Raw genomic sequence first — 19,936 nt, 5'->3', positions numbered from 1 at the left:
ATAATCATGAAAGAAAGTTTGTTTATGAATGGTCAGCAAGTGAAGGATAACTATCTTGAGGATTTAAAGGCAAATCCTTCTCAACATGGGGAGGATGATGTCTATATGGCTCCATTGTCATTTTTGGGTTCCAAGCCATCCTCAAGTCTCCATACAGCCTTTGAAACCAAGAAGAATGAAATTATAGCAAATTCCAAGCCAAATGAACCATTGAACCTTCAATTTTGGCCCAAAACCACTTTTGAATATAGTCTCATTACATGCACCTAAGGTCCAAGTGAATAGCTTGCTCCAATTGATCCAAAAATGTGACTTTGGAAGTCCATCAATGGCCCAAGCATCCAAGCATCATTTTGAGAGGCCCAAAATTGGTTTTTAGTTACATTGGAATTAAATTAGAATTTGGTTATTTTAGTTATGAAACATCATTCCTAAAATTAAGGAAAAAACAACTAACTTTTGTCTTTAGTTAATTACTATCAATGGGCTTGGTTTAGAATGAGTGGCTTAGCTTAATTCATGCCATTTTTAGTTGACTTTTGTGGGAAAAATTGTATCATTTCCATCTATGCCTCCTATATAAAGGGGTGGATCTTCATTTGTAATGAGTTGGTTGGCATTTTGAATGAAATTTTGAATAAAGCTTTGTTGGCTTTTATATCATTTCATTTATCCAATCATTCTTGGTGAAAGATTAGTGGTGGAAGACCCCAAGGTTGGTAGAACTTTCCTTTACGTCTTGGTTACATTTTATATTTCTTTAGAAATCCAAATTAGAGTGCGTATGTGTGTTAATTATACTTATGACAAAGAGTTGCACTATAGTTACATTTTCTGCCACTGACTTTGATCAGTATTTTGACTACTTTATCTATTAAATCTTGAGGGCTACCATAACTTGAAAGAAAGTTCATTGTGTTGTGATTATGATGATATGAATTTGGTTGGATTTGGAGTTGATTTGGTTAGTTAAATTGAATGAACAAAAAAACTGCACATGTTAAATGAACAGTAAAAACAGTTTGGATGAATATGTACCAGATTCATTCCAGCTATGCAAAATGTTTTGCCAACCATGCAAAATGCTTTACCAACCATGCATATGAAGTAGTCAAAATGCAATGTTCAGTTGTGCTTTAATTGCATCAACTATGCCCTTTGTAAAATCAAGTCAATATATCAACCGTGCACAAGTCGACATGCAAGTTGTTCAAGCTTCTCGAATTTTTACAAAACAAAGAAATGAATCAAACTGCTTGTGCCAAGAAAGTGTCACCCGTGCTTAATGCATTTAGAGTTATATGTTAGGAACTTTGACCGAGGTTGACTTGGCCATAAAAATCAAATGCCAACCATGCTTTTTAAACATGTCGATCATGTCTATGGATATTTATGAGCAAAACGTCATTTTCAACAGATAAACAACCATTTTTTTAAGCAACTCAAGCTCAATGGAAACCTGCTCAACCTGTCACTAAGCTTTATAAATTGAGCTCATTTTGAACAGAAGAGGGTTAGACAAGCTGTATAAAGAAAATTCTTCTACTCTCATCTATTATGCATTATTGTTTTCTCTCTAAGTCTCTCACAAAACCTAAACTCATTTATTTAAGAGTAAACTTGAGCTAAACTTGTATTTTTAGTGTTTATGACCCATTTAATACTCCAAAATTTGTATTCTAAACACTTGAGAGCGAAATCTCATATCAACTAGTGTATTAGGCACAATTCCAAACAAACTAAATGTAAAAAAGTTTTTCAAGTGATAGTTGAACTCAAAGGCAAATTGTTTGGAGAAGTGGATGTAAGAGAGTTACAAAAGAAAACTCCAAACCACTTTAAATTGAGTTTTTCTAAACTTACTATTTATTTTAACTCTTATTAATCGTTTGTTATTTGTTGATTATTTGCATTAATTATTTGTGTGCATTGAATTGTTTATGCTCATTTATTTTGTTGAAATTGAGTAATTGGTTGCTCTTATGTATAATTTTGGTGTGATTAAGAGAATTCTTTTGTTGATTTTTTAAAGAACATATTCACCAACATATGCTTTATACTTGAAAGATGAGGTAAATGCTCCAAACTCATATTCTTTAAATGAATTGCAAGATGCATTTGAATCATTAATGGATGAATATGAGAGTATGGAAACTAAAAACAAAGTACTAAAGAAACAATTAGCATGCATTAAAAATGAGCATGACACTCTCACATAAGCATGATAAACTAAAAATTGATTTTGAAATTGTATCAAATGAAAAGGAATCATGCATAAAGGAACTGACATGCATTAAAGAAACGCATAAAGAACTAAAGAAGAAAGTGTCAAGCTCAAATGAATTATTCGAAAATTTTAAAATTGACATTAAAAAGTTGGATGAAATGCTTGCCTCACAAAGGAATGGTCTTAATAAAGAAAGACTAGGATATAATAGAAATAATCCCTTCATAAACTCATTTAGGCGTCCAAAGAAACCACATACATTACACATGAAATGCAAATTTTGTTCATTTGTTGGGTATACTATTAGATCATGTCTAATTAGGAATTGTAAACCTTTTTAAAATTAAAAAGGTTTGGGTTCCTCAGGGGATGATAAAAACTAACATTGTTGGACTCAAAACCATTTAGGTACCCAAGAGTAAATAAATTAATTTGTGTTGTTAACATATTATCAATCTTCCTTGAGGTCCTCTAGCAAGTGGTACTTGAATAATGGATGCTCAAGAAATATGACAAGAGATAGAAGTATAGTATCCTTATTAAAGGCCAAAGATAGAAGTAATGTCAACTTTGGAGATAATTCAAAAGAAAAGGTGATTGGCATTGGTACAATAGGTAACTTTTTTTCTCCATTAATGATGTATTGGTTTTGAAGGTCTTAAACATAATTTACTTAATATAAGTCAGTTATGTGATAAATACTTCAAAATTAGTTTTTACTTATTATGTTGTGAGATTGTTGATACTAGCACAAATGCAATTGTATTCATTGGTCATAAGCATTCAAATGTGTATATTATAGACTTGTATGACATTCCATCTAAAGACCTATGTCTCATGTCAACCCAAGAGGAAGACATTTGGTATTGACATAGGAGATTAGGACATGCAAGCATTATTGTTTTACAAAACTTTCTAAAAGAAATTTAGTAAAAGGTTTGCCAAAGTTGATTTTAAAAAAGGATCATGTGTGTGATGCTTGCATGAAAGGCAAACAAACAATAACTTGCTTTAAACCTAAAAATTATGTTTCAACTTCAAGATCCCTTTAACTTTTACATATGGATTTATGTGTATCATCTAGAACTACAAGTCTAGGTGGAAAGCATTATTACTTTTTAGTTGTTGATGACTTTTCAAAATTTACTTGGATCTTGCTTCTTGCTCATAAAAATAATGCATTTCATACATTTGTTCCATTTGTTAAGAAATTGCAAGACCAAGTGAGTTATGCAATTACAAGCATTAGAAGTGATCATGGAAAAGAATTTAAAATTTTAGATTTTGAAATATTTTGCAATGAGCATGGAATTGAACACAATTTTTTGGCACCTAAGACCCCTCAGCAAAATGAAGTTATTGAGAGAAGAAATAGGACACTTGTAGAAATGTTATATGACAGAATTTGCCTAAGTATTTTTGAGATAAAACTATTAATACTTCATGTTACATCATTAATAAGGTCATGATTAGGCAATCCTCAAGAAAACTCCTTATAAGTTATTCAAAAGAAAAAATCTAATATTGCATACTTTTATCCCTTTAGGTGCAAGTATTTTATGTTAAATAATATAAGGATAACTTAAAAAAATTTAATGTCAAACCCGATAAAGTAATTTTCCTAGATTAATCTACCTCATCCAAAGCATATAAAACCTTTAACAAGAGAACTCTCTTAGTTGAAGAATCTATTTACGTGGTAAATGATGAATCTTTTAAGTGTGCAAAGAATATAAATGAAGATAAAGTCATTGAACTCGTGGAAGACCTTCAAATCAAAGACTTATCTCAACCAAAGGATGAAAGAGAAGATCATCAAGTTGAGGTCAAGAAGCAAGAAAATGAAATCATGCAACCTCAAGAATCACTGAGGGAAACCGCATATCCAATGGTGAAAGATGAAGTAAAGGAAGGTAAAATTATTGGTGATCTTATCCAACTAGTGAGGATAAGAGCTTCATTGAGGAATACATATCAATTTATGTCATTCTTATCACAAAAAGAGCTAAAAAAGGTAAAAAAAAACTCTTGAAGATAAGAGTTGGGTGCTTGCAATACATAAAGAGTTTGACCAATTTGAAAGGAATAAAGTTTGAGAACTAATTCCAAGGCCAACAAATCATCCTACTATTGGGACAAAATGGATATATCAAAATAAGGTGGATGAAGCTGGAGTTGTTGTGAGAAACAAAGCTAAACTAGTTACCCAAGGCTACTCTCAAGAAGACAGTATATATTTTGATTAAACTTATGCTTCCATAGCTAGGTTAAGGCTATTAGAATTCTGTTTGTTTATGCATGTCATCTAAATTTTAAACTATTTTAAATGGATGTTAAAAGTATATTTTTTTAATGGTTTTATACAATAGGAGACGTATATTGAACAACCTCCCGATTTTAAAAATTATGAATTTCCAAACCATATTTTCAAACTCACAAATGTTTTTTATGGTTTAAAGCAAACTCCTAGAGCTTGAAAAGAAAGTTTGAGTAATTTTCTTATTGAAAATGATTTCTCAAAAAGAAATGTGGATATCATCTTATTTATAAAAAGATATAAACATGATATTTTAATAGTTCAAATTTATGTGAATGATATTATCTTTTGTGCTACTAATAAATCTCTATATAAAGAATTTTATAAGATGATGCAAGGAGGATTTGAAATAAGTATGATAGAGGAGTTCAACTACTTCCTTGGTCTTCAAATCAAATGACTCAAGGAGGGAATTTTACTCAACTAATCAAAATATGTGAAGGACCTCAAAAGGTTTAAGATAGATGATACAAAAGAACAACCAACTCCCATGAGCACCTTAATTAAACTCGATACGGATGAAAAAAGTAAAAATGTATATATCAAAGCATATAGAAGCATAATAGGTGCATTACTTTATTTGGCGACATCTAGATCTAACATCATGTTTAGTGTATAGGTTCCAAGTTAATCCCAAGGAATCGTACTTAAATGTCATGAAAAGAATTTTAGATACTTTAAGTGCATCCCTAACATTGGTTTGTGGTATCCTAAAGGGGTCTTCATCGAAATTAAGGATTTTCGAACATCTATTTCGGGGCATGTAAGATTGATTAAGAAATATCTTGGTCTCATAGTTTTCAAATAAACAAAACTCCGTGGCAACTTCTACTAAGGAAGTTGAATACGTTTTCATAGCGAGTTATTGTGTACAACTTTTATAAATAAGACAACAACTAATGGATTTTAATTTTGAAATGAAAATATTTCAATATTTTGTGATAATACAAGTGTCATCCAACTTTCTAAAAATCTTGTTTTGCACTCTAGAAAAAAGCATATAGACATTAGGCATCATTTTTTGTATGATCATGTTAACAAGGATGATATTAAAATTGAATTCATTAATACAACTAATTAACTTGTTGATACTTTTACCAAGCCACTCAATAAAGATAGGTTTTGCTTCATAAGAATGGAGCTTGGGATGATCAATGCAAACCAAGTACATAATGTTTTTTTCTCTATGATTTATGTGTGTAGTAATATTTTGTATTACATTGATCAAGTTTGTGATAGTTGTGTTTATTAATGAAATGTGAATGCTTGTGATTAATTGAAAATGCATCTACATTTATACCACATAAACGCTTAATATGAATTCAAACTGAATCAATTCAAACTTGTGTTCAAAGTTGATTGAATATCAAATTATATTAAATGTCCTTGATTCAATCAAAATATTTCAAATTCATGTTTTGAAATATTTTGGTCATTGCAAAACTAAGCTTTTTTCTACAAAAATTTCATCTGTAAGGCTTGCACGAACATGTTTTTATAGTCCTAGCATATTGTCAATCCGATCGGCCAATTTTCTAAAAAAATGCATCCAAATAAACACCTAGATCAACCGATGCACGATCAGCTTATGTATTCAATTTTAAATTTTCCTTTTTTGCACATTTGGTAGGCACCCATGCCGCCCATGCCAACATGCTTTTATTAAAAAAAATATTCTTTCTTCGAGTTGACACTCTTAAGGTCATGGTTGACAACTTTTTTTAATTAAAATTTATTTCAATTTATTTCTTTAATGGGCACAACTTATAGGTTCTCAAGCTTATCAATCTTTGTGCTCCAAGTTCATTAATGGGCCTAAGAACTAAAACCACAAAAGGTGCAGGAAACTCTTGTTCTACTCGTGTTAAAGTTGGTGCCTATGATATTGTTGTTGAAATTATGAACAAAAAAAATATTTGGATGCAATTAAACATAGAAATATTTATGTGGTAACAGTGTTTATTTATCTATCCTAGAAGAAATTGGGATTGCTAATGAGTTCATAGAGATACTCATTAGAATGAAGTGGAAGAATTTGTTTTTCATGAGACTTAATGTTTACAAGAATTTGATATATGAGTTTTATAGCTCTCTAAAGTTGTAAACATATTTTAGAGATAACATTGCAGATTGCATTATGAACTTTAGAATGTGTGGTGAGGATCATACAATCATTTTGGAATTGTTGGCTGCATAGTTAAAGTGTGACTATGAAGAGATGTTGAATAGCACGGTGAACTTTAATCAATCTATTGCTTGGATTGAATTAGGGGGAAAGGAAACGTATCATTCACATCCTCCAAAATCAAGGAAATTGAATAACTTAGTGAACAGAAGACTTCATAGGATCATTACCTACACTTTGAATGCTAGAGCATAGTCTCTATTCAAGATTTAAAGTTGATGTTTGCTATTAGTCATGGGATCCAAGTTAATACTGCAAAATGGTTGATACATAAATTATACTACACTAAGAATGATAATCAGGCCATTCAATTTGGAATGTTCATATCATTCATTGCACAGAAATTTGGGTTAAGCTTAAAGGCAGAAAATCCAGACCACTACATCCAATTCAAAGATCCTAACCACCTTAATGCTCAGTTCTTAGTAAAGATAAAATTACTAGAAAGGAATCCATAAGGAAGGTACAGATTCTAAGAATACCGTTTAAGGCATCAAAGAATTATCAATGATGAAGAAGAACAGTTGTCTCTTGAAGATCAAGTGAATGTTCCTCCTAAACCGAGTGATATTCCAAGACCAAGCTCCCAACCTGCAAAACAACCAAGAATGGATGATGAAGACATTGTGAATCCATTCCAAGATCAATTTCCTCACATTGTGAGTTTCATAAGCAAAGGGTTTTAAGCTTTACGACTTTGTTTGGATGGATTTCATGAAAGTCAAAATCAAATCATGCAAGAACAATAGTGTTTAAGAGAGGATCATGAGAGCTTTTAGCAAGAAGTTCATGATTAGATGCATAAACATCCATAATCATGCATGTCATTCTGCATATCATGACATTTTCACTATATTTGTTATATTTTTTACTTTAGTTTATTTTAAACCTTAAATATTACTTGGCTTTTGACATCAAATTTTGGCAATACATATGTTTAGATGCCACTTTGATGATGATTGATGATAGTTGGTTTTGATGATTTTTCATATTGAATATCTTTGATTATTTGGAATTAACCGAAAGAAATTCTTGAATACATATTAAATATTGGGAGTGTTATTTACAAATTTTTTATTGATAATAAAAAGGGGAAGAAAAGAGAATATACGAAAGATTATGTCAAAATTTTTCAAAAATCTTGAACTTGTAAAATTTTTTGTTTTAACAAACTTGGTAATGTAATTTTTGCACCAATGTTAAAGTGAGGGATAGTTCTTAAAGGCGTAAAATTGATATAAAATGAAGTTTCTATATATTTTCAACTTAATTTTTGTTATCAATCAAAAATGCAAAGATTGTTGAACCCCTAATGTTTTGATGATGATAAAAATATAAGTTAAAAATTTTACATAATGGACAAGTGTAAAATTTACAAGGTAAACATAAGATGGAATTGTACTGAAGATAATAGAGTCATGCATTAGTCGTGTGCCTCCTGTTCAACCTTCTAAAAACTTGGCTAAAATTTAAAGAAAAAATTGCATGTCCACTTGTGCAAGCTATCAGTCCAACCATGTATCCTCAAGTTGTCTAGTCGTGCTTCTTCTTGTCTCAAATTCCTTCCAACCGTGATCTTCAAGTTGTGCCAACCATGTAAGGACATTCCAGCCGTGATGCTTCTTCAATAGTCTAGTCATGCAACATTCATTCCAACCATACACTTTCATCTTTGTCCAATTATGCAAAATGCCTTACCAATCATGCATATGAAGTAGTTAAAGTGTAATGTTCAGTTGCACTTTAATTGTGTCAATCGTCTAGTTGGTAAATATACGTACTATTCGTATTCTTGTATTATTCACATGTTAAACACGTTTAAAAGAATTTTTGAACCAAAATGTATTAAACGCGTATTTTAAATCCTTCCTATATTAAACACGAATTATACGTTGTATTTTGCGTTTGACATATTTTTACCATATTTTTGAATTTTCTACTAAACTTAAAAGTACAAAATTGTCTTCTCTATTTTCAGTTATTTATGAAAATGTCATGTCATTTAAAAAACCCAACAACATTTCTTTCTTAATTCTCAGCTCTAATTTTACGTTTTTCACCCCTGTAGCCTATACAAATATTCACTCTAATCTGAAGTTTGAAATTTAAGTTGATTAATTTATTTGATTTTCCAATTGACCGATACATTACTTATTGTACAAAAAATTTTGATTGTGTATTATATTATATTAAATTTATTAGTTAATTAAAAACGTTACATTTAAATTAGTATATTGATTTTCAATAGAAAATTCATGAAAAGTATTAAATTTATTATAATATTGTCATATTTTTAGAAATGTATTATTGGCGATGTGTTGTATTAAATTTGTATATACATGTTCCATACTTTTCCCATATGCAAATTTTAAAAGCATTTTTTAACAAATGCATTTTTCATTATTTGTTATATTATATCCGTATAATTTGCATATCGTTTTTTTTTTCTATTCTCATATTTACTAACTATGGTCAATCGTGCCCTTTGTAAAGTCAAGTTAGTACATCAACCATGCACAAGGTGACATGCAAGTCATTCAAGCTTCTAAAATTTTTATAAAACAAAGAAATGACGCAAGTCCCTCGTGCCAAGAAAGTGTCACCCATGCTTGGTATATTTAAAGCTATTTGTTGAGAACTTTAATCGAGGTTGACCTTGACGTAAAATTTAGACATCAACCATGCTCTTTAAGCATGTCAACCATGCCTATCGATTTTTAAGAGCAAAACATTGTTTTCAGCAAATAAATAGCTTTTTTTTTAAAGCAACTCAAGTTTAACGAAAACCTACTCAACCCCATCACTAAACTCTATAAATTGAGCTCATTTTGAGGAGAAGAAGGTTACACATGCAGCATAAAGAAAATTTTTCTACTCTTCGTTGTGCATTATTGTTTTCTCTTTAAATCTCTCACAAAATCTAAACACATTCATTTGAGAGTACACTTAAGCTAATATTTTTAGCTTTTGTGAGACATTTAATACTCAAAAAATTTGTATTCTAAACACTTGAAGGCAAAATCTTCATATCAACTAGTGTGTTAGACGTAATCTCAAACAAACTAAGTGCAAAGAAATTTTTCAAGTGATAGTAAAACTCTAAAACAATTTGCTTAGGAATTACATAAAAAAACTTACAAGAGAAAGCTTCGACCCACTCTAAATTGAGTTTTTCTAAACTCTATTTTGTATTTTAACTCTTATTAATTGTTTGTTGTTTGTTGATTGTTGATTATTTACATTAATTGTTTGTGTATATTGAATTGTTTATGCTCATTTATTTTGTTGAAATTGAGGAATTCAAAAAGGTTTTTCAATTCATATAACTAAAGAAAACCAACAATAATTTAAGAATTGACAAAGCAAGATTGATCACCATGTAATGATATTTAAAATTAGTTTGAATTTGAAAAACAAAATAACAAACAATATAATGAGAGCATTATTTACTTGATTAAAGTGATATTAATACAAAATTTTTTTAATTTTAAACTAATTGTTTTTGAGAGGCTAAGGTCATTAAAGTAAAAGATGAAAAAAAATGGGGTATAACTTGAAGTCTTGACCATATCTGTGTAATTAATAAAAACTAAGTTAAAATTGTTTATTCCAATCAATAAAAAAGTTGCTTCTATTAATCTCTCTTTTTAAAATTAGGTAAATTTTGATCGCCCCTTAAATATAAGTCACTGAAAGATTTTTTGGACATAATAATTTTCGAAAAAAGAAAAAATATTTTGACCCTACCATAACCTTTAATATTTGACTTCAAACTTTGTCGCAAATTTGTAACTATAAATCCATCTTAATTTAAGGGAAAAATTATTGTGATGCTAAGCCCTATCGAGGGAAGGAAATTAACGGTCAATCGAGTCGTTTCCTATAAATTAATGACTTCTTTAATACGATTATATATAAATAGGATAGAAGAAATTTGGTTAAGCTCGACTGCAGCATACGTTAATCATTTGACAATAACAATTACATTACAGCTAAAAAGTAGCCTTTCAAAGTTTTTATAACAAAAGTGAATCAGACTACTGGGTACCTCGGTTAGAAACATGTAGACGAAAGGCTTACACGCTGTATGGCCAATGTCCATGAACTTCAAGGCCGAAACCCTATATTGCTTTGCTGCTTCTTTGATTTCATAAGTCCTGAACATCAAAGACGCATTAAAATCAATGAAACAAATAGTGTAAAGCTTGGATATTCTGTTCATTGTTAAGTGTATATATTTTCGGAACAAACTTGCTTCTGTTCTCCGATTTTGGAACAAAAAGGAATCAGATACTTGCCATGACAGTAAACATGAAGATGTGACACATTTAGTTAATAAACACGAAAAAAGGATTTATCTGTTTGCTGTATAGAAAAGTTGTGAAAGAGAGTGTTTTAGAGAGGGGAAAACATGAAGAAACAATAAATATTTGAAACAAGCATATGTCACAATTATTGCATTGGATAAATTGCTAACCTCTGAGATTAAACTCCAAACTTTTAGAGAAATCCTGGGGTACAAATAGCCGAAGAACATTCTTTTTGTGGTCTCTTGTATGCTTTAGTTTAATTTAATACTTATTTTTTGGAAAGTGAATGACCTCACTCATGTCTATGCATAAGCTAAACCTACTTTTTTGGTTAATTTGTCCATTTTTTTTTAATATCTTCTATACCTCTGCTGGTGATGAAATGATGGATTCCCTGAAAGAAAGAAAAAACGATAATTCAGTTTCCCGGTATACATATATGTAATTATTTAAATATTTACTCCAATAAAAGACAGGTATATAAAACCTTGGCCTGTCAGATTTAGCAAGATGTTTTGACATTATGGATGCCTGCAATAGATCAGAAGAATGAAATCTATTACAAATATAACCAATAAAAAGGGAAAAATAAATATAAAGCTACAAGATCCCCGTGCTTAATCATTTGCTTTAGCTCTCCAGAAACATTTATAAAAAACAATAATAGCCTGCCCCTTCGCATTTCCTTATTATGAATTCAATAAAAATTGCAGTCCATGAAAACCAAGAAAAACCTTGATCTGAAGTGCAGAGCAGAACAGAATCAAACTTGAATGAAGAAAATTGTTGAATTGAACTAGTCTAATCCTGATAAAGAAGTACAGTACCTGCTCTTGAATTATGCTTCTTGCCTCAACAAGTTGTGCTTCAAGTTCAAGCTCTCTCTCAGTAGCTTCAGAAGTAACTTCCGCTTCTTTTTGTGCATCTTGTAACTGAACCATGCGCTCCTTCAATTTTAATTAGCATGAACAACGAAAAGACATTATCAGAAGACCCCTTATGCAATTTCAACGAGGGATTTTTCAAGTTAACCAGCCCATTTTCAAAATCTTAAGTGGATGAATAGAGATCTTAAGAAAGCCTTTTCATTTATGTAACAATTATAGACAATACTACTCATATTATCTATGGAATTCGAACCTGAATTCTATGGTTTGATTGATTATTTATATCTCATTGGCCATTATTTGTTATATTAGCCTATTGATTTAAGCCTAGCCTATTCTTTTTTTATACCCTTTTCTTTTTCTGTCATCGACAAATTTCGCACATTTTCTTTTCACATCTAAGATTTCAACATACAAACAACATATATTACTGTAAAAAGTCAATTTCTTAGTATTTATATATTTCAACATAACTAAACAATAAATAATATTGAAGATAATTACCTTTATGGAAGCCATCTTGTTTCGAAGACTTTCTTCTATTTGAGCTCTAGCCATGTGAAAAGGCAGGTCAAAGACATCCTGCAAGCATTGAACTATTGAAGCTTCCACTGTGTAATTAATTCAAAATAATTAAAGTTGCATCATAAATGGCTGCCATACCGTCCTCCCACCCAAAGGAGATTGAGAGGGATCAGTTTCAAGTCTTTCATTGACAGGAATAGATTGCTTGGATGAACCATTTGGAGCATTTATGAAATCACGCATATCAACCTGAATCCCAAGCAAGCCAATTAAAATCATACTCCATTCCCCACAAACAAAAATGAAATCTTCTAATACCTAAGCTATGGATATAACAATGATGTAGCATAAACCGAACTCAGTGGAGATGCCAAAAGTGGTAAATAGAGGAAAAAAAGGAAAAAGGTGTGTAAACTCAATGACATCCACTTGGTAAGTATAACATTCTGCCACAAAAATAAAGCATTTACCAATAAGGATTTTGAATTCATGTACTAGTACTATATCTAACAAAGACTGATAATGCAAGCTTATTCTCCTAAGGATCTGCCCCAATCCTACTATTGGCAAATCCTATTTGGATTACAGGAAGCATATATATCACATAGATTTCATTGGTGACCCAAGAAAACCATGCTTCAGGATGAACCTCCTTTTTCACCCAAAAGATAATCATAGTATAGGTTCCCTAACCCAAAGTTTAAACAGAAAGATTGCGCCAAAATATGAGCATAAAATATTCCCCATGATTTTGATATCTTTCTACACAGAATAGTGTCACAAAATATATCATTAGAAACCTAGGAACTAAAAACATGTACAAAGATCGTTATTCTTTCTAAACAGGCATACACAAACTGCAACTACCAAAGAGAATAAAGATCAATATTCCTGCCAAACAGACATACACAAAGAATGTAGTTAGTGCACAAACTATTGTCTTCCAGACAAGTTTAAAAGTCTGTATGATCACAGTAATTCAAAATTAATTTTCAATTTTGGCTTATAATTTTTTTTCCCTTTGTTCTGCCAACAACAAATTTGCAGACATGTCAATTAATGTTTGAATAAATATAGAAGTCAATGGTTCTTGACAGGGTAATATCATCTAACATGATGATGCCATTAAAAAGCAATACAGAGGAGGGAAAAGTTTGAATAGTGGTACTAGCCTTCACACGTACAAAGCAAAGCTGGTTAAGTGACACAATAACAGACACAAAAATGAGCACATTTTTCATTATAGAGAGGTAGTCATCATCTAGTGCAATGGAAAGACTCCCAAGGTGGCAAGTAGAGAAGCATGGTTCAAGGTCATGGGAAGCAGATACTTCATGTAAAAATAGCAAAGACTGGACAATTTCTAGTCCACCCAACCTAGGACCCTGGTTAATAGTGGTAACAATTGAATAATGGTCTATCTTCATTTATTATACAGGGCTTCAGAAATATGATATGCACAACCCAGCACACTTAGATTATCATATGTCAAAAGCAAGTGATTTATCCAAGCATAAAGCTATCCAAGAAATCATTTGTCCACCAACAAATAATCATGAGTCAAAATCAAGTCATATATGTACCACCTGACATAAAAAGAAAGCAAGCATCAAGAAAACACCCAGTGGAGGCGCTTTGTATTGGACATGCCATTTGTAAATTTGAGAACAAAGTCATGAACAGATTTAATTTAATTTCATTCTATTAAAAGAGGCAATAGTGAGCATATAGCCAATACAACTCGTTAAGTTGAAACTAACCAAGTTTTTTTCATTGTAACCACATTACAATTTAGAGGCTAACAGACCCACAAACATTGTACTTATACCAATAGGTATACAACATTTGACAATACCTGCATTGAACGTAACAATGCTCTTAAATCAGTATTTTCCGCCATCAATTCTTGATTTTTTGCCTCATAAGCATCCACCTGCAAAAAGCATTTTGTCAATCATATTTTCAACATCTAATACAAAATCTAAATGGTTCATTGAACCTGCATACAATTTTCTTATAAAAATCATTATCAGCCTTCTTCCCATTCCAAGTCCCACGCTGCCGCCCTTCTTTCTGTACATACACATATCATAAAAATCATTACAAGGAAAAAGGGACTTGAAATTCTTTCAGTTCTATTAATACGACCAACTACAAATACCTGCAGCAGATTCATAATCTCCATGCCTGATCTAGATTCCTTCTTCTTCTCCATCAACACTTGGTTCAACCTCTCCTACAAATAGAAAACAATAAAACCACATATTCATCTTTATCGTCATTCAATTCAAGGAAGAGGTTTTCATGTGCACTAATTCTACTTTGCAAACGCAAGTAACCCTTTGGAGGTTAAAGCCAACTGAAAAATGAACTTAACCTGCAACTTGATATATTCCTTCTCTTTTTTCTTCATCTCATGTATCTGCTGAGTTCTCACTTGCTTTTGCAGCACAAACAAATCACTTTCAACTTGTCAAAATCAGAACAGAAAACATAATTGGAAAAAAGAGATGTAACCAAAGAAAACTCATAAGCCAAATTGTTCTAACCTGATTACCAATGACCATCCTCTGAAATTCATCTCGTTCCTGCTGTAGTTTCTCAATCTGGGCCTTAAAAGCAGCCGTAGCTTTGGCTTCCTAATTATACAAAATTCATATAAGCATCCACAGATTCATCAAGCTAACAAAGTTTTTTACTCATTAAACTGCAATGCCACTAACCGTTCGAGTAATAGTTGCTATCTCCCTATCTTTGGCCTGTATCTGTGCCTCAAGTCTCTCAACTTTAGCCTCTAGCCTTGATATGTCTGATAATAATCTATAACATGAAAAGAAGGTGTATCCTTTACTCCTATGTCTACTCTAGTTAAGAAAAAAATAACTCAACTTAATCAAATTGTACAAGCGCACATTAAACATATGTGCACACACCATCATATCAACATTAATCGGTCAAACCAAATTATGTTTTAAATTCTTCAACAAAACAAGCAAATTGAAAAAAAGTAGAAGAAATTTTAAGCATTAATAATACCTGCAAACAAAATGAGAAATATTATAATCAATCTCTCACTAGTTCCACCATCTACCAAACTTGAAGAACTTACAGATCTTAGCATCAATAAGGAATTGCAAAAACTGACAACAGAGGCTGAAAAACAAACAAATCAAAATAATTTGACCTCTGCCGCTGGTCATTAGCAGACTCCCGAAATTCAATATCCCGCTGTCTCTGCTGCAACAAAGAGTATATACAATTGCAAGTCCTAGCAATTGAAACCTAGCCGAACAACAAAAAAAGAAAGATTAAAACAAAAATTGAAATAAGTTAAGTGAAAAACCACACATTAATTAATAAAACGCACCGGATCATTGTTGAAGAGATCGAGGGAAGCCGGGAAACCGAAGGTGACGAGCGTCTGGTTCAAGTACTTAGCACAGTGGTCGAGGTTACTCACATCGGCAAATGTATAATCCCTGAGAGAGAGAAAGAAAAAAAAAATCAAATCACAAGACCAAAACGACGCAGTAGTGATACATTTTAGAGATAAAAAGGGAGAAGATGAGAGAGAGAGAGAGAGCTGACCCGATGAAGGAGGAAGAGTGGGAGGCCGGCGACTGTGGAGAAAAGAGAGAGAAAGAGAAGAAACGTGTAAGGTCAGAGGTTAGAGTGAATGAGTTAAGGTTTGAAAGAGATAGAGGAGAGAGCTTACTGTCAGAGAGAGATCGAAGTGAGTTTCGGAAGCAGTGGCTGGCATGGCGATTTTGAAAAAGAGAGAGAGAGAGAAGAGAAAAGAAAAGAAAGTGAAGTGAAAAAACTGAAAAATAGAACACTTGAAATGAATGTTTCCGTTTCCTTCTTTATTTTATTCCTTAACCGAAGGTGTATGTATGTCATTTTTTAAAACTCGCGGATCTATTAAATTTGGGAAAAAATTCCTTTTAATTTTGTTAAATGTTGATGGTACATTTGTTTTCTTTTCACTCCCTATTACTTGGAATAACTATAACACAGCACCTAGTTAGCGTGATGTCTATAAGATGTATTAAAATTAATACAACATGATAAATGTATTATATTAATGATATTTAAATAATAGATATTTTTAAAAAAATAATTATGTAATTAAATGTATTTATAATTTTTATAATTTAAAAAAATGTTTACAATATTTTATAAGTTGTGATAATTATAATTTTTTATTAATTTTTTAAATATGTGCCGTATATATGTAATATACAACAATAAACTTGACTAACACTGCGATAATAAATGAAGCCTTTGTTTAAAAAATATTAAAAATTAAAAAAAAAAAACGTATGATATTTTTACATTGGCCGCAAAACCAGCAGCCTTACCGAATTGGCAATATAATTAACAATCCATGCTAATTGTAATATAAAATTATTAGTTTAATGTTATTGATGAAATGTCATACCGTCAATAAGTAATTTCAGTTTGGTGACAACAATGAGGAACAATATTTAGATGAGATTTTAAAAATCAATTATAGGCATATTGTATTTTATTTTATTTTAATAATAAAAATATACTTTAAAATTTTTCTTTTAAAACTTGCATATGACTATATAACTTTCTCAAATTTGTATGGAGGAACAATATGGTGATTACAAGACCCTGGAGTGTAGAGAAAATGGTGGAGTATTAAACTAATATGTAGGGAGTCTAAGTTCAAGCTTCTATCAGGAGACTAATAACCTTATAAATTATTCGATAAAATAGTTGTAGGTTTAATTACTATATTCAATGATTTATCTGTCCATCTAAATTAGACAAATTTTTTAATCATAAAAAAAAATATTATGCTTATAAAATAAATAAGCATCCGATGAAATAGTTGTAGGTACAGTTGTTATGCTTAATAGTTTACTCACCTATCCAAGTTGGACATATTTTCAGGACATAAATAAATAAATATATAGATATATAATGCTTACAAAATAAATAAGCATGCTTATGAAATTACATTTGTATCCTCCTTGATAGTCTCTAAATAAATTTTCTGTTACTTCCTCCTATGTACATTAAAAATAAATATTAATATATGTGTTTAATGAATAGTTTTATATTATAAATAAAATAATAAATTAAATAATATTTAATTATATAATAACATATTATTTTAAATAAAATAATATTTAATTATATAATAACATATCACTTTTAATAAATTAAATAATTAATCATACTATATAGGTAAGTAAAGGAGAAATCTAGCTTAGATGCTAGTATGATTCAGAGGATGGTGACTATTGCACTAGTATTGCGTAATGTATAATGTGCGATCATTAGCAGAAACACACTTTAAAATCACGCACCAAATGCATCAATTTTTTTTCTCGATGTTGATGCAAATTTGCATACTACTTCCATGAAATATGTGAGCTAGCCCAAGCATAAGAAAATAATAACGGAGAATAAAATTAGTAGGATAATTTTGTATTCACTCTATATGATGATGAATGAAAATAATTATGATAGGCATACATGGTGTTTTTAATATAATTTGACTTATAATTTGAGAATTTACATTTATAATTATATTATTTATGTCTTTGTGAAAAACTCTACTAGGGTATTATTATGTAATACAAGGGAAATCTTGAGAGAGCTCCTTGTACCCATGTTCAATCCCTTATATTTATGGAATACGAGGCAAGGTTACAAATAATTAAAATAGTAAAGTATTTCTTATACAAGCATGAATATGGAGATTTAAACATATTCAAATTATATCAATTATATGATTTCAATTTGGTAGAAGATTATAGTATTTTATTGTAAACACTGGATGAAATAGTAAGATGATATTGAAAAATCAAACTACCAAGTAGAGTTCTATTCGATGCTTGAGTGATGAGATCTCTACCCACATCCTAAGTTGTTATACGAATAAGTGGTATATCTTATCGTTGACCAAAATGTTTGTTATTGGATGCTTATTTTTTGGGTGTTGTCTTCATGGGATTGATCAAATATAACTTTTTACTATACAAAATTAACCCTTAGTTTTTAGAGTATGAGTAAAACTTTAAAAATTCTTTATTTTTCTAAACAAATGGACAACACATTAAAACACAAGGTGGGTTTGCATTGCATCAAGTCATAACAACCCATTTCAAACTCGATCGAATAGAATTATCAATTGAATTCGAACTAGCTTGATTTAAATCTAACCTTGACATGACATGAACTGCAACTCGCTTCCCATAATTTTCTCCAAACCTTTGGGGAGCCATATGTAATTTTTCTCATTGGTAAACTTTATTATTTTATAATTGGCCAAACGACTATATCCCACCCAAGGTTTAAAGTTTTCTCAAATATTCACTCTTTAATTATAGAAACACCAAACACCCACCCATGAATAGTTAAAATTAACTGTGGTAAAGGTAAAATCGTCATTTTTTCTATAATATTAAAAAATAATCTAAAATATTATCTATTTTTTGCCCCCTAAACTTTGAAAACTAAAATTTTCTCTCAGCCTAAGTTTTAAAAAATGGCAGTTTCACTCTAGGGTTTCGTTTTGAAATCTCCGATGACATCTCTGGCTCTATTGCCGATAACCTCTCCCTCCCGAAGCATCATCTCCTTCCAGTGATCTCTTTCCTCCTATTTGGACCCCTGATTTGTGTCAGAGAAACCTTGAGAGACGAAAAACTTTGTCAAAGAAGACGAAGAACTTCGTTAGGGAAGACGAACCCGACAAAGTTCTTCATCTCCCAAGGCTTCTCCGATGCCGATCGAGCGTCCAAATAAGAGAAAATAGATCATCGAAATGAGAGGATGCTTCGGGAGGGAGAGACCATTGGTAATGGAGCCGGAGATGTCGTCGGAGATTTCAAAACGAAACCCTAAGGTGAAACTGTAATTTTTTAAAACTTAGACTGGGAGAAAATTTTAGTTTTTAAAGTTTAGGGGGATAAAAAGAGATAAAATTTTTAAGCATTAAGGTTTTGTTAAATTTAACTGATCATGGGTGGATGTTTGATGTTTCTATAATTAAAAGGTAGATATTTGAGAAAACATGAAACCTTGGGTGGAAAACAGTCGTTTGGCCTTTATAATTTGGTATTAAGTTCAAATTTTAAACTGAGTAGCTTTAATCGAGTGCGGGAATGTCTCGAGTTGTGGACTTGTATTCAAACTTCAAAGTGTGCAGCTTTTTTACGTGACGTGGCGATTTTAATTTTAGTTTATTGCAGAGGATGTTTCCTTACTTTTTGTTTAAATGCAGCAACAAGGCGGCAACTAAACCGCCGAACGCCCATTTGAAGAGGGCAACTATTTTAAGAACCCCCGTAGATTGGTTTTTGACAAAGGAACCCCTAAAGTTATCATTTGATTATACTTTCCAAGTCTCATGACATGGCCCATTTTTTCTCAGCTCTATTCGTCCTAAAAATATATAAAAAATATTTATATTTTAAATAAAATTATATATATAAACAAATTTTA

The 19,936-nt window shown here is 31.0% G+C and overlaps 1 protein-coding gene across 1 annotated transcript; it reads right to left on the bottom strand.

Annotated features, from left to right (window-relative positions):
* Positions 1 to 10,662: 10,662 nt before the first annotated feature.
* On the bottom strand, positions 10,663 to 16,299 carry LOC123194063 (afadin- and alpha-actinin-binding protein). The gene is made up of 16 exons (XM_044607193.1): positions 16,167 to 16,299; positions 16,040 to 16,071; positions 15,819 to 15,930; positions 15,636 to 15,733; positions 15,175 to 15,271; positions 15,001 to 15,090; positions 14,829 to 14,891; positions 14,613 to 14,687; positions 14,459 to 14,524; positions 14,307 to 14,384; positions 12,590 to 12,700; positions 12,431 to 12,508; positions 11,867 to 11,986; positions 11,527 to 11,570; positions 11,406 to 11,433; positions 10,663 to 10,886 (listed from the first exon to the last, which is right to left on the bottom strand). The coding sequence occupies exons 1-16, from the start codon at positions 16,209 to 16,211 to the stop codon at positions 10,878 to 10,880; spliced, it is 1,146 nt and encodes a 381-aa protein (XP_044463128.1). The 5' UTR covers positions 16,212 to 16,299; the 3' UTR covers positions 10,663 to 10,877.
* Positions 16,300 to 19,936: the final 3,637 nt, after the last annotated feature.

Source organism: Mangifera indica, chromosome 13 (genome assembly GCF_011075055.1).
Source record: "Mangifera indica cultivar Alphonso chromosome 13, CATAS_Mindica_2.1, whole genome shotgun sequence".
NCBI classification, from domain to species: Eukaryota; Viridiplantae; Streptophyta; class Magnoliopsida; order Sapindales; family Anacardiaceae; genus Mangifera; species Mangifera indica.
Note: the sequence above shows the minus strand (reverse complement) of the source record. Positions and strands in the feature narration are given on the sequence as shown.